We start from the raw sequence: 25,445 nt of genomic DNA, 5'->3' as shown, positions 1-25,445 counted from the left end.
GAACAATAACCCCAAGCATACTTCCAAAGTTGTGGCAAAAATAGCTGAAGGACAACAAAGTCAAGGTATTGTAGTGGCCATCACAAAGCCCTGACCTCAAGCCTATAGAAAAGGAGGCCTACAAACCTTAATCAGTTACACCAGCTCTGTCAGGAGGAATGGACCAAAATTCACCAAATTTATTGTGGGAAGCTTGTGTAAGGCTACCCGAAATGTTTGACCCAAGTTTAAAAATTTGAAGGCAATGCTACCAAATACTAATTGAGTGTATGTAAACTTCTGACCCATTGAGAATGTGATGAAAGAAATAAAAGCTGAAATAAATAATTCTCTCTACTATTATTCTGACATTTCACATTCTTAAAATGAAGTGGTGATCCTAACTGACCTAGACAGGGAATTTTTACAAGGATTAAATGTCAGGAATTGTGAAACTGAGTTTAAATGTGTTTGGCTAAGGTGTATGTAAACTTCCAACCTCAACTGTAAATCACCCAGAAAATATGCCACTCTGTTGATATCACATACATTATCCAGCATTTCACACATGTTATCCAGATACTGGCTGTTAGCACTTAGTGGTCTATAGCCGCTTCCCACGAGAATGGGCTTTAGGTGAGGCAGATTAACCGGTAGCCATATTACTTCAACCGTATTTAACAAGAGATCCTCTCTAGTCTAGTCTTTACAGGAATGTGGTTCTGAATATTAACACCAACACCATTATATTTGTCATTTTTATTTTACCTTTATTTTACTAGGCAAGTCAGTTAAGAACACATTTTTATTTTCAATGACTGCCTAGGAACAGTGGGTTAACTGCCTGTTCAGGGGCAGAACGACAGATTTTGTACCTTGTCAGCTCGGTGATTTGATCTTGCAACCTTTCGGTTACTAGTCCAATGCTCTAACCACTAGGCTACCCTGCCGCCCCAATGATCTAAAAATAATACATTTCTTATTAAACCACACAATCCTTACTTTTGGGCCAACAAAATATGATATTGCTCATGGTTGTGGGTAGGTGTTTCATTCTCTGTCTATATAGGTCTTTTCTGAACAATATATCTGTTCATTTAGGGGACCCAATTTGGCTCAGAAGCACCCCCAGATGAAAAAGTGAGAGATATTTGTCTATTGTCATGATTCTCTGTGAGGTATTGGTATATTCAATGAAAACCTGTGTTAATTTTGTTAAATAATAGTCGATTTCGTACCTGTTCATAATAGAATCAAGCAATACACAGAGGGGCTGTTTAACTTGACTTTATTCTTTATTCTGCTCATGTTACATGGAGAATAGAGAAACAACTAAAGCACTACAGTCAGGAGATTTTCAGAAAGGTCCATCCGAGAGCTTCACTCTTCATCATGTCCTTTCTGTAACACAAGATGGATGAAGGTTCAAATGTAATAAACTATTGTAAACACACAAAAACAATATTTCAATTTATTGTTATATGAATGATAGTATGGTTATTGGACATCAAATGCTTGGGACTGTCATCATACTTCAGATGAGTTCGCAAATTATAACCAATATTATTATTTTAATTAAAAGAACTGACCTGGGAGCCAGCATCACGACTCTTGGACTCACTCCTCATCCTTTCCTTTCTGTGTCAGGGAAGATAGATGGATTGATTGATTATTAGAACATTTTAGTGTGTACTGAAAAACATTTTATATTGCCGTATACCGTGTCCTCCTGTTGAAATTTTACAATTTTACAACTTCAACAGGTATGTATAGTTACTTGGTAACAATGTAATAGATTATGAATCAATTACTTGTTTTCTTCAGGAATCAATGAGTTAATATCGAGAATTGAAATGACCATTAAACAGAGTCCCAGTTCCCAGAAAGTTGAGGCTTTTGAAACAGAAACTTCACTGACCTTGGAACCGGCATCACGACTCTTGGCTCTCATCTTGTTGACCTGAGACTCAGCAATATCAGCCCTCTCTTCTGCCTCATCCAGTTCATGCTGAATCTTACGGAACTTGCCCAAATTGGAATTGGCTTGTTCCTCCTGTGATTTAAAATAATATTATTTAAAGGTTTCTAGCAAACAAAACAATTTGAGAATTAAATATGCAACATATGGATGATAGAAGGTTACTTACAGCCTCCTCTGAAGTTCTCTTGTAGGATTTGACCTTCAGCTGCAGTTTGTCCACCAGGTCCTGTAGGCGGCTCAAATTCTTACGGTCTTCCTCAGTCTGCACCCAAAAAGAAGGGAAGAAATAGTCATATACTGTATATATCTTACATTTGATTCTGAGCATGTTAATGTTAATTGTTAACTGTGCACTGTTAAATTAAAACAATGTACCTGGTAGGTGAGCTCCTTGATGCGTCTCTCATATTTACGGACTCCTTTCACAGAATCACTGCTCCTCCTTTGCTCCAGTTCCACTTCAGTCTCTAGCTCTCTCACCTTGAAAGATATGATCGATGTTAACACACCATGTACATTCATTTAGTTAGTTATCACTACTTTCAATATTGAAGCTACAAATATGACTAGAAATATGAAATGTGACATTGAATTAATAGAAGAGAATGTAGCTTAGACACTTACTCTGGCCTCCAGCTTCTGGATCTGCTTCTTGCCCCCCTTCATGGCGATTTGTTCAGCTTCATCCAGGCGGTGCTGCAGGTCCTTGATGGTCTGCTCCATGTTCTTTTTCATGCGCTCCAGGTGAGCACTGGTGTCCTGCTCCTTCTTCAGCTCTTCTGCCATCATGGCAGCATCAGTAATGGCCTTCTTGGCCTTTTCCTCAGCATTTCTACACTCCTGCACAGCCTCCTCCACTTCATTCTGAAGCTGGGATGTGTCGCCCTCTAGCTTCTTCTTCTGGCTCAGTAAGCTGGTGTTCTACACATACAGTATATATGACAAATTATTTGTATATTACCTCTACATACCTCAAGTAGCAGATATTTAAGGAGAACCCTAATTGTTCTATATTACTGTCTTACCTGTGAGTGCAGCAGCTGAACTCTCTCACTAACATCCAGCAGTTCCTGCTCAGCTAGTTTGCGGCCTCTCTCAGTCTGCTCCACCAGGGCTCTCAGCTCATCCAGTTCAGCCTGAATCAGGTTGTTACGTCTCTCCACAATGGCAATGTTCTCCTTCAGGTCATCATTGCTACGAAGAGCATCATCCAGCTGCATTTGAGAATCCTTTAGAGAGAATAGATTTTACTATATTTATTTTCTTGTTTCACAGTGTGGTTTGGTTTTATCCAAAGGCACAAGCAATGTTTTTAATTCAGTGGTGTGGAAGTAATACCTTCAGATGGGAATGGAGACCCTTAAGTTGCTTCTGGGCCTCTGATGCCTGCCTGTTGGCCTGGCTGAGCTGGATCTCCATCTCATTGAGATCTCCCTCCATCTTCTTCTTCAGCCTGAGAGCTTCATTCCTGCTGCGAGTCTCTGACTCCAGGGAGCTTTGCAGGGTATCCACAACTCTCTGCTGGTTCCTCTTATTCATCTCCATTTCCTCATCCTTCTCCACCAGCTTCCGTTCAATGTCAGCTTTCACCTGATTGAACTCCAGCTGAGCTCTCATGATCTTGCCTTCCTCATGCTCTAGGGAGGCCTATGAGGACACAGCCACCCATTGTTTGTAAAATCTTAAAATAAAATGTTATCTGGACAATAAACTATCTGTAAATGTTTTCTATTCTCACTTCAGCTTCCTCTAGAGCAGACTGTATCTCAGCCTTCTCCTGCTCCAGCTGTTTACGGATCTTCTCCAGTTCATGGATGCTCTTTCCTCCTTCACCAAGCTGCTCCGTCAGGTCAGAAATTTCCTCTGTGGAAAAATATTATTGTACATCGGAATCATTTTGTGATAACTATTGTTGATTATGGGTGAGGCAAATGGGGGAAAAATCCCAATGTTTAATCCGTTAAAACAATTTTTAAAAATGCATAAAATTCCATGAGAATTCACACTGCAGCTGGGCTGCTGCCAGCAACGGTTTGGGTCTCACGGTGCGTCCCTTTCAGATGGTGAAGCACCTGTACTACCATTACTGTACCTCAATTCTACTCTGCAAAGTTTGCATTTCAACACCATCTCATTTCATTTGTCAAAGTATTGCCATATAGGACTTCACTGCTGTCTCTTGCCTTTGCCATTTTTCCAACTGTTAATGACAATGATTTAGTGGTGGAGAGTCGACTCCAAAATAATTGATTCCTCAACTCCTTGCACGTCATGTCCATGTGTCGACTCCCATTTGTGAGTGTCAAGATTAGATTCCGCGACTCCTCAACTCCTAAAATTCTGTATTTTTGGAATGGAGGAGACTGATTGGTTGCCGTACTATCGAGAACACTCACATTTTCTATAGCGAGCTAGAGAGGGACGGAGAAGGAGGGGAGGGGCACAGTATAGGCAGGTCGGCCACCATGCAGACAGTCAGAACCATACACTTGGCCTATCTATTGGGTAATCAAAAGCCTTATCTCCAAATGGAAGCTGTATCTCGCAATTTCTTGGCTTGCAATAGGCTAGGATATTCTACACGCAACAGACCGGGAAGACTGAACACATATTTGTATCATTAGCAAAGAGCAACAGCAAGCGAGCCAGAGCGAGGGAGAGAGAGGACATGGCCATTGTCATATGTCTTGGTAATCTGTACATTTACCAAAGTAGCCTAAAATTTGACTCTTTCTCCTCTGGTTTTATTTAAATTACACAACAAAACCCAGGTCTTTATAGCCTATCGTCTAGTTTGGCTATAACATGGCAAAGAATATGTTTTGTTATAACTGCACTGTGATTTTTATTTTGTGGGGGAAAAACACACAAAAAAATGTTTTTTGTTAGTGGATTTATTCTTAACTTCAACGATCCCAATTCCGTTTTAACGTTTAAACATTCACACGCATAATCTCTATTACATATCGATCTTTCATTGACTAAATTATATAGGCTAATAATGCTCATGGTCCGACCTTGGAGGTTCTTGTTCTCCCTCTTCATGGTCTCCAGATGATCCAGAGACTCCTCATAAGAGTTCTTGAGTTTGAAGAGCTCAGTGCTGAGAGATCTGGCCTCTTTCTGGGAGCTCTCCAGCTCAGTCTGAGACTCCTCAAACTTCTGCTTCCAGTCAGCCAGAATCTGGAAATCATACAGGTATTTTAGGTAGTTTGAATACAGTATATAATTAAGATACAATGTACTTTATTGTCCATTAACTTACAGAGAACTCACAACTCAACCCTTCAAGACACACATGGGCTGGAAGCAATGTTTCAGTCGCACTGCAGCTGGAGCAATTATAGGGGGTTAAGTGCCTTGCTCAATTGGACAACAACAAGCGATGGTAGTGTGTAAGATGATGCCAGAAACATTCTGGTTGCTAGCTCACTCAACATCAACCTTCTTGCTGGCCCACTTCTCAAACCACTAGGCTACCTGCCGCCCCTCGTACTGTATTGAAGCCTCCTATGGTTTGCGTATCCAAAATGTTTTCTTTTTTTTACCTTGTCAAAGTTCCTTTGCTTCTTGTCCAGAGAGGCAGCAACTGCATTAGATCTCTCCACATCCACCATGAGATCTTCAATCTCATTCTGGAGTCTGTGTTTAGTCTTCTCTAGGGATGAACATTTAGCATTTACAGCTTCCACAGCTTCCTCTGCATCCTGCAGTCGCTGAGCCAGCTTTTTCCTAGATGGACATAGATGAGAAACACATTTTTGAACATCTGACTTTTTTCTTCCTGATATATAGTGATTGTTTAACAGGTATTCAACTTATTATTTATTCGTCATGTACTTTTGTGTATCGCTCTTTCAGCCAAGGTTCAATAGCCTGAAAAGTAAGAGAAAGTAATAAAACATCCTTACTTTGCGTCCTCAAGCTCCTCAGTCTTCTGGATGGCATCAGTTTCATACTTGGTTCTCCACTGAGCCACCTCAGCATTAGCCTTGGACATGCCACGCTGCAGCTCAGACTTGGCCTCCTGCTCCTCCTCATACTGCTCCCTCAGCAGATCGGAGTCATGGCGAGCAGACTGCACTGCATGGGCAAGTGCGTTCTTGGCCTTGTAAGGAAATTTAAAAAAGGATCTGTAATTATGCTGGAAGATAGATAGTAGTTGGATAAAGGACACTGCATTTGTTGTATCAATACCTTGACTTCCTCCTCTAGTTGTCTCTTGAGGTCTTCAATCTGCTGAACATTGGACTGCTTACCTCTGGTCAGTTGAGAGACCAGAGAGTCCTTCTCTTCCAACTGTCTGGCAAATTCACCTGTTTTCATTCAATTCAAATTATTTTCAATGATATTACATACTGTGGTTATTCATTTCGGCTGCTCAGGTTTGTTGTTAATATACTGTATGTACCATTCTCAGTTTGAAGCTTTGCTTTCTGCATTGTGAAATCATTGATGGATCGCTGTCCTTCCTCAGCTTTTGTCCTGTATTCACTCATCTGGTCCTCAAGAGTACGGCACATTTTCTCCAGGTTTGTCTAAAAACAGAGTTTAAAAAAAATACAGAACAGCATCACTAAATTTCTTCTTTAAAATGTCGAGAAAAAACATACATTTTATAGATTGCTCAATAATACCACATACTTTGGACTTGACAATCTGCTCCATGTTGGAGACCACATCATCCAGCTCCAGCCTGAGCTCACTCTTCTCTTTCTCCAGCTTCTGCTTCACTCTCTGAAGGTTGTCAATCTGTTCTCCCAGATCAGCTACACTGTCAGCATTTTTCTTCCTCAGAGTGGCAGCTGTAGCCTCATGCTGCAGGGTAGCCTCTTCAAGGTCTCTGCGCACCTTCTGGAACTCAGCCTCCCTCTTCTTGTTCATCTCAATCTGGGCAGCAGTGGCTCCACCAGCCTCCTCCAGCCTCTCACTGATCTCTTCTAGCTCTCTGGACAAATCTGCCCTCTGTTTCTCCACCTTGGCACGGGCAGCTCTTTCAGCCTCCAGCTCTTCCTCCAGCTCCTCAATGCGGGCCTTAAATGGTAGGAATTCACATTTTCTGGTATGATCATAACATAAACAATTGTAACAGAAGGATTCCCTTTTCAACGATGCTATTGAAATACCTGCAGCTCCTTCAGTTTCTTCTGAAGCTGGGCACCTAAAGCCTGCTCATCCTCAATCTTGCTGTTGAGTTGGCTCATCTCAAAGTCCTTCCTGATAAGTAAATTAGACATTTTAGCACTTTCTGTAAAATAACTATTCATGAGATGTTATGGGTTGTGATCTTACTTCTTCATTCTCTCCTCCAGCTGCTGCTTGTCATTCTCCAGGTCCATTAGGCTCTCCTGGGTCAACTTCAAGTCTCCTTCCAGCTTTCTCTTGGCTCTCTCAAGGTCCATTCTCACCTTCTTCTCTTGCTCCAGAGACCCTTCAAGCTGATAAAGGATATATTAAACAATATTCATAGTAAGCAATTTACTGTTGCGTATTTTTAGGATATTACTAATTTTGTTGTACTTTTTGTGAATTACTATTTGATACTCACATCATCAACTTGCTGTTCCAGTTTGGCTTTGGCTTTGGTCAGCGTGTTGACTTTGTCCTCCTCACTCTGCAGGTCATCCAGCGTTTGTTGATGAGCTTCCTGCAGAGCCTTCTTCTCCTTGGTCAGCTTGGCAATGATTTCATCCAGAGCTGCCATCTCCTCAGTCAGGTTTTTAACCTATGGAAAAGGAACAGTGTCATTACACTTAACTCCAAACCAATTAATTTGAGTTTGGCTCGAACTAAGGGGGCATGTGTTTTAACATCACAAGAATAAAGATAAACCATTACCTTGTTCTCTGTGGCATGCTTTTCCTTCTCCACTTTAGCCAGAGTGAGCTCCAGATCATCAATGTCCTTCTTGAGTTCTGAGCACTCATCCTCCAGCTTCCTCTTCTTAGCAGTTAGCTCTGAATTCATCTCCTCCTCATCTTCCAGTCTTTCTGTCAGCTCTTTGGCTTTGGCCTCAAGCTGGATTTTGCTCTTGATCAGACCCTCACATCTCTCTTCAGCATCACAAATAGTGTCTTCTGACTGTCAATGTGTCAATATGTTGTGAGTATATCAAATTCTCCAAAGCTCAAAAGTTTGGTGACAAAATATTTGGACACTACAAATGATCAACAAATGCTGATTGTGCGTATCTATTTATCAAATCATGTCTCTTCTCTCTCTCTTTTTCAATTTCTCTAGAGCTAATAGCTAACTAGGAAATACCATTTTGACAAAGGATGTGAATGCAGCAACTGCAATGCAGTTAATGTTACTCACAGTTTGGACAGCGAGCTGCAGGTCATTCCTCTCTTGGAGAAGGGAGACCATCTTTTCTTCCAGCTCCTTTCTACGAGCTTCAGATTTAGCATAAGCCTCTTTAAGCTTCAGGAATTCTTCCTTCATGTTGGCCATCTCCTTCTCAGTCTCTGCTGACTTCAGCAGAGGTTTGATCTTGAAGAACATCTTCATCCAGGGCCAATTCTTGACACCCATGAAGGCACGAATGTTCCATTGGATCACAAGCAAGGCATCCCTGTAAAATTAGGTAAATTGGCGTGTTATAAAACCTTTTCCACCTTCGGTATATTGTCTGCAGAAGTTTTGTTTATTCAAATTCCAACCTGCGGTCAACCATTTTCTGGAACTCAATTCTAGCAAGTAGACCACGTGATCTGGCCTGGAAGCCAGTGATGATAAGAGCGAGACGATCGTCTCTCATCTCCTCAAGTAGACCCAGGAGACCAGCCTTGAAGAACACCTAAAGATACACAAAGGCCGTAATGTGATGCTTGGATCGTCTCATATTTGGTAGGATTGTATTTTTCTGCCAGTTGACCATAAATAACTTAAATGAGGTAGCCCCCAGATTTACAAGACTTGGTAGTCATGTTTCGATTGCTGATTTCTTGTCTCTGTACAAAAATGTCACAAATTGAACACAAGTTGGCCCTCTTATGTGCAATTGATTTTACAACTTTAGTCCCAGCATGTTGACCGAGAATTACACATTTTGGCAAGATCTTTAAAAATAAATACATAAAGTCTAACCGTGTTAATTTCTGTTAACAATTACTATGACAAAAAATATTGTCAATTACCTATTTTCCCTGAAGAAAACTAACGACGAGATGAGGAGATGCCATGAAAAATTATCCAACTGTAACAAATTGGTATTTATTTTAGTTGATAAAAATGTGATGAGACTTGAATTTCATGTGAGACTAATGAGCATTCAATTTGACATGAAGCTCCTTTTCATCTGTTTTGTCCAATCATAAACATTCATGCCTTTGCAGAAGATTTAAAGCTGCAATGTGTAACTTTTTTGGCATCCTGACCAAATTCACATAGAAATGTTAGTTATAGATCTGTCATTCTCATTGAAGCAAGTCTAAGAAGCAGTAGATCTGTTCTGTGTGACCTATTCATATGCTTCCCATTCTTAAGTTTTGTTTTTTACTTTCGGTTTTATACACCAGCTTCAAACAGCTGAAAATACAATATGTTTGCTTATGGAAAATACATTTCAGTGTTTTAGATAGTACAATGATTCTCTACACTATACGTGCTTGTATTGTGACATAAATTGGAATTAGGCAAACTAATTTTAGCAACCAAGCAATGGCAGAGCGATTTCTGCATATTGCACTTTTTAATGCAATCCTCTCATTGGCAGAATTAACATCTTTCAGTAGCCTTGGCTTTGTAGCCTTGGCTATATGGTAAATAATGGCTGGCATTGGTTACAATCTGCCACAATATCAATATGCCAGCAATATGAGGGAATAGTAGACCTAGTGGGACAAGGTTATCTTAATATCCACATGATGGAAGGTCAATGTTCATTATTTAATGGAAAAATAATACTTTGAATAATATGTGATTAAATGACTGGGGCTAAGATGAAAATTGTCCCGATTTTTAGTTGACTGATAACTAAAACTAAGAAGGGTGAAATTATTAAATGGGACTGAGACTAAAAGGTATTTTAGTCATAAAATCTAAGACTAAAACTTAAATCCAAAATAGCTGACAAAATTAACACTGAAGTCTATTTAAAAAATCATGGCCACTATGCTTTCAATTGCTTACTGTAGATCTGGATCTACTAGCTTGTGGCACTATACCAAGTATAAATGTGTATTTCTTGACATGACCCATTTGCATGATATAAGCATGATCAATGGTATATCAGCAGTTATTTCAAGAATCATTCCTCAGGTTGGCCAGATGGTGGTGTTTTGTTAATATACTGCTCGGACCCGATAATTGCTGCTGTTTTCCATCCTTTTCCAACAGGTCTTATTTCTTTTCATCTATTTAAATAACTTACCTTAGTGTGTCCTAATCTGTACTGGGTGTGGTCAATGTCCAGAGAGCCCAGGAGTTTTTCAGCTGCCTTCATGTTGTCAATGAACTGACCCTCAGGGATAGCATTTGGATTGAGGATGCGGTATCTGAATTTAAATCAGAAAGAAATGATCTTATATAATGGAAGACCTGAAGAGGTAAACGGTTTATTTTATTTTGAAAATGAAACGCATCATTATTTTTACCTTTGTTTGAAGTCAGCATACAGGATTCTGTTGGGGAAGCCCTTTCTGCAGATCCTGATGCCTTCCAGCACACCGTTACAGCGCAGCTGGTGCATGACCAGAGGATTCTCCATGGCCCCAGGAGTCTTGGTCTCATTGGGGATGATGCAACGCACAAAGTGGGGGTGAGTAGACCTCAAGTTGGTCATGAGTTTACCCAAGTTCTCCTGTCAGTATGACAAATGTAGAATTTTCCATCATTGAATGAGTCTCCAAGTAACTCACAAGTCACAGTGGCATTTAATGCTAACATGCCTAACCCAACATACTGGCATCTCAAATGTTCTGCAAATGTAATACATCTGTTAATAATCTTCCATGTGAAAACATCAAAAACATATTGATTTAAGCTCAGATTTACCCTGTGCAATGCAGACACAGTCTGGAAGGAAGAGCCTTTCTTCTTTTTTCCTCCAGCCGCTTTTTCTTCAGGTGCTGTATGACAATGAAATAATTATTTAAATATACTTTTATTACTACTATCATATACTGTGGATTGTTATTTATTTGAGTGTGTTGTAGTCTTTACAGATATAAACACATAGTACCTGCTTCTGAACCAGCATAGTTTGCAAAGAGGTTGGCCAGGAACTTAAGACTTGACTTCTGGAACAGTCCAACCACAGTCTCATTCAGGGGGTCCTTGTTCTTCACCAGCCAGTTACCAATGTTGTAGTCAACAATGCCAGCATAGTGAACCAAGGAGAAATGGGCCTCTGGTCTACCCTTAATAATCCTAGGCTTCTGGAAACATGCATTTTTGCCCAGATGGTTTTCATACAGCTTTGCTTTGAATGTAGAATCACTGGCCTTGGGGAACATGCACTCCTCTTCAAGGATGGACATGATACCCATGGGCTAGTGGAAGGAATGAATACAAATTAATTAATGCTAACGGAAAAGCATAGTGATTAAATATCAGCACATTTAAAAAGATTGCCTTTAAAATATCAAATATTACTACGGTCATATCAACTACTGCAAAACTGAAGACACCAACCCTTTCAATGAGGTCAATGCAGGCAGCCAAGTCCATGCCAAAGTCAATGAACTCCCAGACGATGCCCTCTTTCTTATACTCTTCCTGCTCCAGCACAAACATGTGGTGGTTGAAGAACTGCTGCAGCTTCTCATTAGTGAAGTTGATGCACAGCTGCTCAAAGGTGTTGAACTGAAATAGAAGTTCACAATTACTTTATTTTGTCAGCTGTGATGGTTCAGATAAATCATTTTATGATGTGTCCTTTTTATCAAATACTCACATCAAAGATCTCAAAGCCAGCAATGTCCAGCACACCAATGTAGTGCTGACGAGCGTTCTTAGTGTCCAGAGTAAGGTTGATTCTTATCACCATCCAGAGGAACATGTTCTCGTAAATTTTCTTTGCCAGTGCACCAACAGCGTAGTACACCTACATAATATTCAGAAAATAAATGACTGAAACATAGCCTCAACAGAAACACCAAGCGACAGTTTCCCTGACACAGATTAGGCCTAGTCCTGGACTAGAAAGCATGTTCAATGGGGAATTACAGGTATGAACATAGACAAGTTTTATGCTGAATATTATTTTTTAAATGTTGAAGACTCACCTGGTTGACATTCTGACCTTTTGTGACCCACTCATTTCCAACTTTGACCCTTGGGTTACACAGCCCCTTGACCAGGTCAGCAGAGTTCAGACACATCAGATATGCAGCTTTGTCAATATCTGGAAAGGCAAAGTTTTATGATTGGAAGAGGCAATCCAACTGATTTTAGATTTTCACTACTTCATAATGAAGTGAAAGGTTTTAAATCCTCAGCACTCACCCTCAGTGCCATCTGCCTCTGCTTGCTCCTCCCGCTGTTTATTCTTGAACTTCATGTTGCCGTAGTGCATGATGGCACCAGTCAGCTTATAAATGCCATTAATCTCTTCTTGGGCAAATCCAAGCACATTAAAGGCATCCTAGTTCCGAAATAAAAGGCCATTGTTTTGTATTGGAGAGAGGGTTGGATACAAGTGAAATGTTATTGCATATACAATATATAGATATATTACTCACATCAGTAGCCATTAGCTCATCTGAATCATTAATGGAAGTTACAGCAATCTCTCCTTGGGAGATGAAGGCATAGTCATAGGGATTGCTGGTGATGAGTAGCATTTCTGAAAAGAATTGAACAGCTCAGTTTAATTTGTGTTCATGCTGTGGTATAGGTCATATCATAATATAGTCAGTATTAGGGTTGAGGTCAATTAGAAAAATTGCTTTCTGCAAAAATAAAACTGTAATATTATAAATAGACAGGATAATTTAAAATAAACTGCTGGAGATTGTTATGTGTTATGTTGTCTGCTTAAATTACATTTTAATAATATACAAAGAAAATGTTACAACATAAATCATATGACATTGTGTTTTACGGTAGGGAATGGGAGTAGCACAAGGCCTGGGCTGGTTGCACCATAATATTTTCATTTGATTTCATCAGAAATTTTCAGTTGAATCCAGAATTGACCTCAACCCTACTCAGTTTGATGATTCAAAACTCACCCAGCAGTTCTGGTTTCTTTTGGGACAGGATCTGGTAGAAGATGTGATAGTCTCTCTCAGCCTTGAGCTGGAAAGTGACACGTGACTTCTCCAGAAGATCTGATCAGTATGGAAAAGTTATTTTGGTATTAATGTGTTTCCTGTCAAATAGATCTGTTCAAGCCTGGGCAAATTGAGTGTTGTACTCACAAGTCTCAATGTCAGCAGACGAAAGCTTCCCAGTAACTCCAAAATGAATTCGGATGAATTTACCCTGTAAATTATGGTCAAAGCAGAAATTACAGACCACAACAGATCTGGGTTCAAGTAGTATTTGTTTTCTTTTTGAATACCTTAGGTGCACTTGAGGTTGCATGGTGTAATGCAGGAATAAGCAACTTTGATAGGGATGGAGGCCAGTCACTCTCACTCAAATATCATATTAAAAACATTTCTCTCCACTCTAGCACAACGTGCCATTGGAACACAGGAGTGATGGTTGCTGATAATGGGCTTCTGTATGCCTATGTAGATATTCCATAAATAAAAAATCTGCCATTTCCAGCTACAATAGTCATTTACAACATTAACAATGTCTACACTGTATTTCTGATTAATTTGATGTTGTTTTAATGGACGAAAAAATGAGCTTTTCTTTAAAAAACAAGGACATTTCTAAGTGACCCCAAACTTTTGAACGGTAGTGTATATATTAAATTACATATATTTTTGTAGTGGTGGTCCATATAGGGGAAACACTGAACATGTATAATAAGATTTGAATAATATTTCACAAACAAAGACCAAACTTACGAATCGGGAGGAGTTGTCATTCCTGATGGTCTTGGCATTACCAAAAGCCTCCAGGGCAGGATTGGCCTGGATGATTTGATCCTCCAGGGTCCCCTACAACCCAACAACCACACAGTGTTAAAATGATACAATAACAAACAATACTCTATGAATAAAATTGGGTTTTGTCAACATATACCCATCCAGCCATGAAGAATATTTCATTTGCATTAAATTTGACCTTTTTTTCTTCCGCGGCACTTTTCTTTCCGCCAACAGCAGCAATGCTGGCGAAGTACTGGATGACTCTCTTGGTGTTAACAGTCTTTCCAGCACCGGATTCTCCACTGGGATTTAAAAATACAAATGTTGATGTCTCAGAATTTCTCTTAATTTGTAATAGTCTCAAATGGATATAACCTTTGGTTGATGTACTTACGTGATAAGGACAGACTGATTTTCCCTGTCTGTAGAAAGAGAATTATCAGTAAATGTGACATTATCCAAATATCATTTGATTTCTATAGATGAAAAGGAAAAGTTATATTTGACCTGACAACATGTACTGGTAGGCATTGTCAGAGATGGAGAAGATGTGAGGTGGAGCTTCTGTCCTCTTCTTGCCTCTGTATGCATTGACAACAGACTGATCGTACACTGGCAGCCATTTGTATGGGTTGACAGTGACACAGAACAGCCCTGAGTAGGTCTGTGGAAGACAAGGGGATGTATATTTAGTTTAATTCATTTGAATGAATGTTTGATTTAGTGGAGATATTAGCAGACAGGTCATTACTTACGTAGATCATCCAGGCTGCATAACGCTCTTTGAGGTTAAACAGCACAGCGGGCTCGTGCAGGAAGGTGAACATCGCCATGTCCTCAATTTTATCAAACTTTGGCGGGTTCTGGGGGTGGACGTCGTCCTCCTTCACAGTAACAGTCTGAAAGAATTGCAAATTAAATAGTTCTGTGTCATTTTAAGGTGCAGAGCTATTCACTTTGAGACAAACCCTAACTTGATATTACACACAACATAGAATTTACAGAAATCATCAATTTACATGTAATGCCTGATTTACATGAAAGTCAAAGATTTAAAGGATTCTGCTTTAGTATCTCTTGTAAGATTTTTTATACTAAACAGTGAAGTGCATAACTCAATTCAGTTTCTAAATAATTGTTCATCAGTCATAGAGTTCTTAGTAGAAAAATGTATTATTTTATGATTTTCCAGGTATCCATTTTCCAGGTCAAATTTTTTCAGAAATGCTTTTCAACAAAATATTTACCTTTCCAAACTCTGTTTCAGCGGTGACTTTAGCCCCATCTCTGCTGGTGATTGTGGCCTTGACGTATTCTACCTCAGGGTCAGGCACATAGCACTCTCTCTTTATGTCAAAGGGTCTAGTCTGGCATTCCATACGCTCCTTGTCAGATTTACGCAGAAAGGAAGCTGCACCGCCAAACTCTGCCATCAAAGTGTCCCCCATTCTTAAACCTGTGAAGGCAGGAACAGAGCATTGAATACATATGTATATTTTACACACAGTACCAGGTTTGAGTTGGAATAATACCATGTATTTGTTGTTGTGGATAGTGTGTATGTACTGTATATTCTATTTATTATTATTATTATTAGTATTATTATTATTAGGTTCAATTAGCTAAAATTCAGATTTCCATGTGGCTGGTTTCTCACTGTTGCCATGGTGTATTGTATGCCAGGATTCTCATGACAAACGTTTCTCAAACTTAAGAAACAGCAACCAGTTAGATCTTCATACTTTACAGTATTTTTTACAATATCAACCATATTTTGATAGTTTGACATTTTATTCTGTAAATGACAAAGGGAACCGTGCATATTGTGGTTATGATCTAATATCAGTGTAAAGCACTAATATTATATCATATTAAATACATCGTCAAATTTAGGGCCCCAGGGCTGTATTTCACTGTTCTCTGGAACCAGTTTTGGAATTCAGTGTAAATTAGACCTTTGTCCTGATTGTCCCTTCATACATCAACAACAAAACATTTTTATAAATGTTACCCCAAAGACCTAAATGAATTGGAACATTAGATATGAGTGTGACTGTATGTACAAGTAACTGCCAAAATAAAGGAAACACCAACATTTAGTGTCTTTGCTCCCGAGTGGCGCAGCAGTCTAAGGCACTGCATCTCACTGCAGTCCCTGGTTCTAATCCAGGCTGCATCACATCTGGCTGTGATTGGGTGTTCCATAGAGCGGCGCACAATTGGCCCAGAGTCGTCCGGGTTTGGCCAGGGCAGGCCGTCATTGTAAATAAGATTTTGTTCTTAACTGGCTTGCCTGGTTAAATAAAGGTTAAATAAAAAAATAGGGCATTGGGCCACCACAAGCCAGAAAAACTCCAATGAACGGTATAGATTCTACAACTGTCTGGAACTCTGTTGGAAGGATATGACAACAATCTTCTATGAGAAATTCAATAATTTGGTATTTTGTTGATGGTGGTGGAAACGATGTCTCAGGCACCGCTCCAAGCTCTCCCATAAGTGTTCAATTGGGTTGAGATCTGGTGACTGAGTCGGCCATTGCATATGGTTTACATCGTTTTCATGCTCATCAAAGCATTCAGAGACCACTCCTGCCCTTTGAAATGGGGACATTGTCATCCTATGGGGGCATGGCCACGGTAGCCAAAATAATGGCCTGCCCATTATAATTTTACATGACCCTAAGCATGACGAGATGTTAATTACTTAATTAATTCAGGATCCATACCTGTGTGGAAGCACCTGCTTTCAATACACTTTCTATCCCTCATTTACTCAAGTGTTTCCATTATTTTGTCAGGTACATGTATATACTCTATATGAGTAGTATAATGGTCATGGCAGGCCAATAAAACTTAATTATAAGCCTAAAGAAACACGAGGGTTGATGCAGAACAGCAGTAGGCTACCAGATTTAGAGTCATAGATTAATAAGAGTTTATCTGAACAATATGAAGGTCAGTAAACCAAAAGCACATTAAATATTAACCAAAACTTGTGAGGTTCAGAGCAGACAAAAGTGACTAGGTCCACTGTAGCTGAAATCTACAGCTTGTGTAGTGATGACACTGACAACATGTAATTACTATACAGGAAATATGTATTATGCCACATAAACAAGTTGACTGGATTAATGAGTACAGACAACAAAATATATTTTTTTGCATTAATATACACATTTTATGAAACGCAGTTAAATACTTCACACAAACCACTAGGAGGCTGGTAGAGCCTTTATTTTAGAAGATTGTGAATCTTACCTGTTGTTGGTCACCCCTTGGATACGTTTGGTGGAAAAGATCTCTACTGAGAATGAAATAGACAAATACAAAGACAAATATCAGTCAACTGACCAGCTATGTGTGGTTATGACTATTGTTAGGTCGTATAATGATTATCTTTGCCCTCCTCAGCAGACTGCCTTTATATGCTTACCTTCAGGATGTCCTGTGTCCTTGTGTCTCCCCCTGATCTGACTCCCCCTGGTCTCCATCTCTCTTTATAAAGAGTGTTACTCAGCCCTATATGGAGATGGTTCATGTCATGACATAAATTAGACTGATTATTTCAAAAGATCTGTATTTGGGGCTAGAGGTGTATACCTCTTTGACCTATCAGGCTCGTTGTAACAACAGGCTATTCCAGTGAGGACAGAGGAGGGGAGAAATTGGCTGCATTGAAAGCCCACTTGATCAGGGGGCGGTTTCAGGCACTGTAGTCATCTAAACATTACAAGCATGTATGTTTGACCAATGGGAATTCATCAAATTATGTATTAATGTGCAATGACACAAAGTAAGTTAGCTCCAAAAACAGTTTGTCGTAATATATGTCCCAAAAAGAATTCAAGATTTGCACTCCCCCTGTCCTTCCCCCCCCCGTCCCCCCATTCGTTGCTCTTTGTGATGACTTGGGGATTTTAGTCTTGCTACTCCTACAACATTGCGTTGAGTAAACGAGATGACATGAGAAAGTGTTGTTGCAGTGTGTAAATTATTTTTTTTATATTTTTTCTACTGTGTTATTGACTTGTTAATTGTTTACTCCATGTGTAACTCTGTGTTGTCTGTTCACACTGCTATGCGTTATCTTGGCCAGGTCGCAGTTGCAAATGAGAACTTGTTCTCAACTAGCCTACCTGGTTAAATAAAGGTGAAATAAAATAAAATAAAAAATAAATTGCATGATAGAGTTCTTATGATGCAGACAAGTGCAGCTGTCCTTTGTTCACCAAGACAAGGTCACTCTCACATCTATTGTCACCAAGAGTAACAGCTATTGTAAGTATAACACTAGACCTCGACTTGTTGACGTGGCATTGTTTCCTTCCCTTTGTCATTGAGGACAAAAATAACCCTGTGAAATTGTTCTTTGGGTGTACAGTATATGAAGTGCACATAAGTAAATTAATTAAAGCCATACATTGAGTAATACATGTCACTTTCCTCAAGAAACTCATGCTAGAGGGACTCGATGTACGTTAGGAATATTCATGTTTTAAAATTAAATGTTAAGAAAAAACACTTACGTTATAAATGTTAGGATGTCACTTCTACCTTTTTTTGTTATAATAACCTGTATACGGTGCTGGCTAATCAGGTCAGAAAGGCCTGGGTAGAATACTATATAAGGTGCTGACCCAATTGGCATCAGGTCTTTGATTTGTAGCAACACACCGTAAAAGGTCAAGATAGCTGTCAATGTGTGAGTGTGAAGCTGTCTACAAGCTGTCTACAAGGTGACAATATAGTGGTTGTCATCGCCAGAGAGAGTTCCCCTCCTTAGACATAGAGGAGCACCTTTGACTCCTACAGCTTTCACACCTTGAGCATTCAGCCTCAATGTTTCCTAATTAGCTTCCACATGCTACTTCTCAGTGATACTGTTAGGTGTCCAATTCCCAGCTGTCGAGAAATGAATTCCTGTCACTACAGGAGGAAATGCACACTGATCATGAAAAAACAGTTCTCACTCTCAAATATGGACTTTAAAAGAAGCAACGTTTTGTAAGTCAATACTTTCGCTGGCACGTTATTCTTTCCCTTGAGGATAATGTACAGTGGGGTCCGCTATTATTGACACCCCAAAAGATTCTTATGAATAAAGTAGTCAAAAGGTTTGTATTTGGTCCCATGTTCCTAGCACGTAATGACTACATCAAGCTTGTGACTCTACAAACTTGTTGAAAGCATTCGCAGTTCGTTTTGGTTGTGTTTCAGATTATTTTGTGCCCAATAGAAATGAATGGTAAATAATGTATTGTGTCATTTTGGAGTCACTTTTATTATAAATAAGAATAAAATGTGTTTCTAAATATTTGTGTATTAATGGGGAAGCTACCATGATTACCGATAATCCTGAATGAATCGGGAATAATGATGAGTGAGAAAGTTACAGAGGGTCAAAGATCATACCCCCAAGACATGCTAACCTCTCATCACTACCAATAACAGGGGAGGTTAGCATGTTTTGGGGGTATGATCTTTGACCTTCTGTAACTTTATCATTCATTAATTTAGGATTATTGGTAATCATGGTAGCTTCCACATTAAAAGAAAAGTGTTTGGAAGCAGATTTTATTCTTATTTATAATAAATGTGACTCCAAAATGGATTATCCGTAATCATGGTATAAATTATCAATAATCATGGTAAAGTCATTCTAGTATAAAATATATCATTTCCAAATGTTTTGGAGCATCCAATACAGCGCAGTATTTGAATTAGACATTTTATACAGTCATTAATGCTCATCTTTATCAAGGGTGTCAATCATTTTGGACGCCGCTGTACATCCACCCCATGCATCAGCCAATATATTTCAAGCCTCTAAAATCTGCCATGATCCACAACATATTGACATAGTATTTGTATTCACTTGTATTTTGCATTAGTGCCTCTTAAATACTATTGCCCAATGCTCTAGTATTTCACTTTTTAAAAACCTGTTTTACATTGCACTGTTTGATTTGACCCTCAAATGTTTCACTCCCCTCATTAAGCTCCGTACTTAGTCTCAGTACTTGAACAGTCTATTCTAGGCTCAACCTCTCTTTTTACTCCTCATACTCAGCTGTCCAGTCTGCTTGTGTTATAAGAACTGCCTGTCAGACAGAAGGAATGATGGCTGGACACCTTACCACTGCTCTGCTGTTGAAATGTGTAATCTGACCCTCCTTTGTATTTCAAAGACTGCCCTATAATTAGGATGCCCATGTGTCTGTTGTGACTCAAAGGTCATGGAGAACGCACCTCACTTCTCAGTGTTGTCTTTGTCCTTGCTTTGCCTTTCACACTCTGACGCTATTAGGCTCGTGTTATTCACACACTGTAGATACGTTAACATAAAACTGTCATTGAAGTATGTTAGACTCAATGTAACTAACTGATTGCTGGTTTTATCATTATTTAGAAAGTTGAGCTTAAAGGGGCAGTCTGCAGTTGCGTCATCATTTTTGGAGTTATACATTCATTATATGTACCTATTGATTATACATTCATTATATGTACCCATTGATTCTTGAAGATTATAACTTTGAAATGCTTCATAAGCTTAGCTCAACAGTTGTACCCAATCAGAACCCAAAATATAAGCTTGTTTAACTCCAATGTTTGTAAACAAAGTAAATATAAACAACACTGTATCGCCTTAAAACATGGTTAAAACCATCATTTTGATATCATGGATGGTCAGTCCTGGCATCCATAGCTCTATCTATGAATTTGGGAGTAGTTACATATCTCCAGCTCCATCCCTTTAGATATTTACTGAAACAGGGGCAGTGACAAGCTTTGCTATTGTTTCAACTGCTGATTGCTGCTTTAAAGTGAAGGTTGCAAGAAAGGTTGTTTTTTTCCACCTGCATTTATGTTTTATCCCAATACAAAGGTGCACATCTCTGTACAGCAAAGTAGCTAGCTACGTTTGTTCATTGATGGGCACATTTTTTACTCTGTCATGCTGATATCCGCAGATACGGGACATTAGACAGTTAGGCAGAATTTTGTCACACTGTGTTAGTTTCGTGGGGAAACAAACATGCAATTTACTTTAATAATTGTTTTATTTGTGGGGTAATGGAAAAATGTTTTTGATCTCCCTATGGAGTTACTGGCTGTTGGAAAGCACTGCACTATGGCTTATTAACCATTAACAGGATGACACAAGTGTTTTGTTTGGACGCAGGCAGTTACTGTGTGATATTTACCTTATTTGTATGTATCATCAATCTCTCCTCCATGTGACTCACTGATGCAGGTCCAGCCTCTTGCATTGGGTGAATTCCTGTCAGGGACAGCAAGCATGACCACACACAAGAGAGATGGTACGAAGTGAACTGTCTTTGGTAGCATTAGATTATACACCATTATAGTGTCTGTTGTTTCATTTACTTCTAATTAGATTTGTTATGTCTTTCATTTCCGTCTTTTGATACAGATATGTTGGTAAACAAGTTACCTTTTTTGCTTGTGTCAGCAGCAAGCACAATTGCCAGTTTTATTTTCTTATAACGTTGCAAGCTAGTTTAGATTTGTTTAAATAGAATTGAGAACGACAGATATTTATAGAATTAGCATCGGGACAAAAGGTGACTTATAAACCAGTAGATCTGTATGATTCCCTTTACTTTTTCCTCCATTTGATCTTACATTTCACCTTCTCTTTCAGCTGATTCCCTTTGCTTTTTCCTCCATTTGATCTTACATTTCACCTTCTCTTTCAGCTGATTCCTTTTGCTTTTAAGTTCCTTCTTCCCTCAACATCTGCACATCAGGAGGCTAGGAGGCTCCAACCCAAAAATTATAAAAAATGTGGGCCCAGTGTACACTTGTAGATCACCTTCAATGTAGTCTCAGGATAGTGTTTTCTTTCCACAGGGACCACAGAAGCATCTGAGCAGGATAATATAACAGGTAATGTATCGTTATTCTGAAAGGTATATTTTACGTCACTTCAAAAATATTAAGAAGGAATACAATCTGATACTTTTAATATAACACTACTACTCACAACCATTTTATGGCCAATTCACTATTCTAGGTCATTCTTGGAGTTGCCCCAACCTCCAGTCAATAACAGATTCTGCACGCAGCTCTTTACTGTGTAGAACTTTTGCATTGTGTAGAATTTTGCATTGTATAGACTTCTTGCTTTATTTGACATAGAACAACATTTAGTCTCTAGTGTAGCATTGCTAACCAAGTGCACCTCTTGTTCTGAATGTACACTGCCTTCACTATATTATTATTATTATTATTGAGTTCTCTAACTGGTTAGCATTACTCAAATTGATTTCAATAGAATATTGTCATAGAATAATGTTGTCATATGTATTCAAGGCTGTTAACAAGACACTGTTTGAATACAGTGGTCTAAAATGTAAGTACACTTCGGATGATGCATTTATGGAGGCTAAATTGTAATGACAAGAAAAGGGTTACTGTTCAAGACAATGTATAGATACGGTCCCTCCCTCATATTCATAGTGTCATCTTTGTTTTGTATATAAAATTGGTAAATAACCCAGTTAAATTTGAGACACACTGTAACTATTACACACAATGTTATCAAAACTTAAGCGAGGTGTTAAATGTTTGTCTTTTACTGTGATACCATTTGACGTATGTTATCTGTATTTTTTTTTTATTAAAATCAGTGTTTTTTTATATAATTGTTAAATAATAGTACATTTTATTCTTCCAGAATGTCTAAAACTCCTATTCACTCCAGGACCTTGAAATGCTTCTTACGAAGCCACTCCCTGGCGGCGTAGTATGTTACTGATGGTAGGCTTTGTTACTTTGGGCCCAGCTCTCTGCAGGTCATTCACTAGGTCCCGCCGTGTGGTTCTGGGATTTTTGCTCACCGTTCTTGTGATCATTTTGACCCCACAGGGTGAGATCTTGCATGGAGCCCCAGATCGAGGGAGATTATCAGTGGTCTTATATGTCTTCCATTTCCTAATAATTGCTCCCACAGTTGATTTCTTCAAACCAAGCTGCTTACCTATTGCAGATTCAGTCTTCCCAGCCTGGTGCAGGTCTACAATTTTGTTTCTGGTGTCCTTTGACAGCTCTTTGGTCTTGGCCATAGTGGAGTTTGGAGTGTGACTGTTTGAGGTTGTGGACAGGTGTCTTTTATACTGATAACAAGTTCAAACAGGTGCCATTAATACAGGTAACAAGTGGAGGACAGAGGAGCCTCTTAAAGAAGTTACAGGTCTTTGAGAGCCAGAAATCTTGCTTGTTTGTAGGTGACCAAATACTTATTTTCCACCATAATTTGCAAATAAATTAATTAAAAATCCTACAATGTGATTTTCTGGATTTTTTTCTCATTTTGTCTGTCATAGTTGAAGTGTATGATGAAAATTACAGGCCTCTCTCATCTTTTTAAGTGGGAGAACTTGCACAATTGGTGGCTGACTAAATACTTTTTGCCCCACTGTATATCAGCTGTATTCTCACAGATGCTTCCATGGTTGTTTTGTGGTAACACATTACGGTGTTACCACATCATGTATTATTACTTGCTATAAACTTTCTATGTGAGCATTTTTCAATAGGCTCCAAATGACTGATAATAACTGGCTTATTGTAATATAATACTTACTGAGTATAAGCAGTTCATAGTCACTTATGACAGCTCCTATAATGCATTATGATCACGTCATAATGCATTATACTTAAATGTTACCCTATTGGCTAGGATTCACAATTCTCTTTTTTTTCTGAATAACAAGTTGGTCTCAAGTTAGAGAGACTGCAATCTCCAATGCTCAACACATGTCCTCACACTACTTTCCAACCTGGACTCAGGTAGACGTAACATAGTAAACGAAAATCCGGGGCACTGAAATTAGTATGATATGTTAAGTTTGGTATGTATTCATTTGTGCATATCCATCATCCAGTACATATGATATGTGCATTACATATGATATGTGTCTAGCAACCTTTGACCCTCGTGTAATACGCCCACCCACCTCGACCAACCACACTTCTTTCGTTTTTTTCCCTTAAAGATGTACTATGCAGAAATTGCCCCACCATTTCCTGTTTGCAGAAATTCCAATAGTTTGCCTAATTTCAGTTTATGTGACAAAACAACCAAGTATAGTGTAGAGAATCGTTGTACCATTTAACCGCTGTGAAATATTTGGCAACGTTCCCATTCTGTTTGTCCCAGGGAATTTTTTAAGACTTTCTTTGGACGTTATCATAGTCTCCTGAAGGTCCCCTGAACATTCTTGGGATGTTGTATCATGGTCCCCTAGAGGTTTTGCCAAGTTCCAGGTTAGTCCCGGGGACGTTTTTAATACGTGATTGGGACGTTGTTTCATGGTCCCCTGAACGTTTTTGGGAGGTTGTGTCATGATCCCCCTGGAAGTTTTGTCTAGTTCCCGGTTTGTCTTGTTGATGTTCCCGAGAAAGTTTTTAGGACGTTCTTGGCAAGTTGTGTTATGGTCCCAGGACATTATGTCATGGTCCACTGGAGGTTTTTGTCACATGATGGTCCCAGGTGTCCCAAATGATTATAAGTAAAGTATTGAAATGGTATGGGGGGTTTAAGGTAAGTGGTACGCTGTTCAGCTAAAGTAGTGTAAAAAAATTGTTAATCGATGATAATATGATTACATTTGACATGATCACTTATCTGTAACGGATCTCGTCCTCTTCTGAGGAGGAGTAGCGAGAAGGATCGGAGGACCAATGCGCAGCGTGGTAAGTGTCCATAATGTTTAATCAAACAACAGAACACTGGAACAAAACAATAAACGTGAATAAATGAAACAGTCCCGTGTGGTAAAACCCTTATTTGCTCCAAGGTCGCTGTACTTCTATGGCTGACCCTGTAAAATTACAAATTTCACTGCACCTATCAAAAAAGCCTCAATTCGTCAGGGCATGGATTCTACAAGATGTCGAAAGCGTTCCACATGGATGTTGACCTATGTTGATTCCAATAGTTCCCACAGTTGTCAATTTGGCTGAATGTCCTTTGGGTGGTAGACCATTCTTCATACACACAGGAAGCTGTGTCCTGTCTCCATTCAAACCGGTGTGCCTGGCACCTACTACCATACCCCGTTCAAAGGAACTTAAATCATTTGTCTTGCCAATTCACCCTCTGAATGGCACACATACACAATCCATATCTCAAGGCTCTTTCTTTAACCTGTCTCTACACATCTACACTGATTTGAAGTGGATTTAACAAGTGATATCAATAAAGGATGATAGCTTTCACCTGGATTCACCTGGTCAGTCTATGTGATGGAAAGAGCAGGTGTCCTTAATGTTTTGTAACATTAGTTTTTCTATGATGTAAAGCTATAGTGGTCTTAGTTTCTATGATAGCGTGAGGCAGTTGTACAACATTTTATTAAAGTACAAATACATCATATTCTTTTAAATCAAGGGATATATTTCAGCATTGGGGAGTAGTGAAATACATGTAGTTCAACTAGTAATTAAACGGCATTTTGCAGT

At 39.1% G+C, this 25,445-nt stretch overlaps 2 protein-coding genes across 2 annotated transcripts in view; both read right to left on the bottom strand.

The window, feature by feature from the left end:
- Positions 1 to 17,429, bottom strand: part of LOC118382747 (myosin-7-like) — a 41,606-nt gene extending 24,177 nt beyond the window's left edge. The window contains exon 1 of the mRNA XM_052504588.1: positions 17,389 to 17,429. The gene's annotated coding sequence lies outside the window, so the exon portion shown is untranslated. The remainder of the gene's footprint in view (positions 1 to 17,388) is intronic.
- On the bottom strand, positions 1,251 to 17,476 carry LOC118371598 (myosin-7-like). The gene is made up of 40 exons (XM_052504580.1): positions 17,389 to 17,476; positions 17,214 to 17,259; positions 15,201 to 15,409; positions 14,709 to 14,852; positions 14,461 to 14,617; positions 14,348 to 14,375; positions 14,150 to 14,255; positions 13,930 to 14,022; positions 13,327 to 13,390; positions 13,138 to 13,236; positions 12,646 to 12,749; positions 12,410 to 12,548; positions 12,190 to 12,308; positions 11,859 to 12,008; positions 11,597 to 11,767; positions 11,145 to 11,454; positions 10,958 to 11,031; positions 10,558 to 10,763; positions 10,335 to 10,458; positions 8,623 to 8,759; positions 8,279 to 8,534; positions 7,799 to 8,041; positions 7,509 to 7,685; positions 7,253 to 7,398; positions 7,087 to 7,177; positions 6,605 to 6,994; positions 6,372 to 6,498; positions 6,158 to 6,276; positions 5,872 to 6,068; positions 5,509 to 5,692; positions 4,978 to 5,143; positions 3,699 to 3,823; positions 3,299 to 3,607; positions 2,986 to 3,189; positions 2,585 to 2,881; positions 2,336 to 2,440; positions 2,127 to 2,222; positions 1,898 to 2,032; positions 1,569 to 1,617; positions 1,251 to 1,380 (listed from the first exon to the last, which is right to left on the bottom strand). Exons 3-39 carry the CDS (start codon positions 15,399 to 15,401, stop codon positions 1,597 to 1,599), a joined length of 5,814 nt encoding a protein of 1,937 aa, XP_052360540.1. The 5' UTR covers positions 15,402 to 15,409; positions 17,214 to 17,259; positions 17,389 to 17,476; the 3' UTR covers positions 1,251 to 1,380; positions 1,569 to 1,596.
- Between the last annotated feature and the right edge of the window lie 7,969 nt (positions 17,477 to 25,445).

The sequence above is a fragment of the Oncorhynchus keta genome, chromosome 4, assembly GCF_023373465.1.
Source record: "Oncorhynchus keta strain PuntledgeMale-10-30-2019 chromosome 4, Oket_V2, whole genome shotgun sequence".
Lineage (NCBI taxonomy): Eukaryota > Metazoa > Chordata > Actinopteri > Salmoniformes > Salmonidae > Oncorhynchus > Oncorhynchus keta.
The sequence above is the reverse complement of the archived record's forward strand: the minus strand, read 5'-3'. Positions and strand labels throughout refer to the sequence as shown.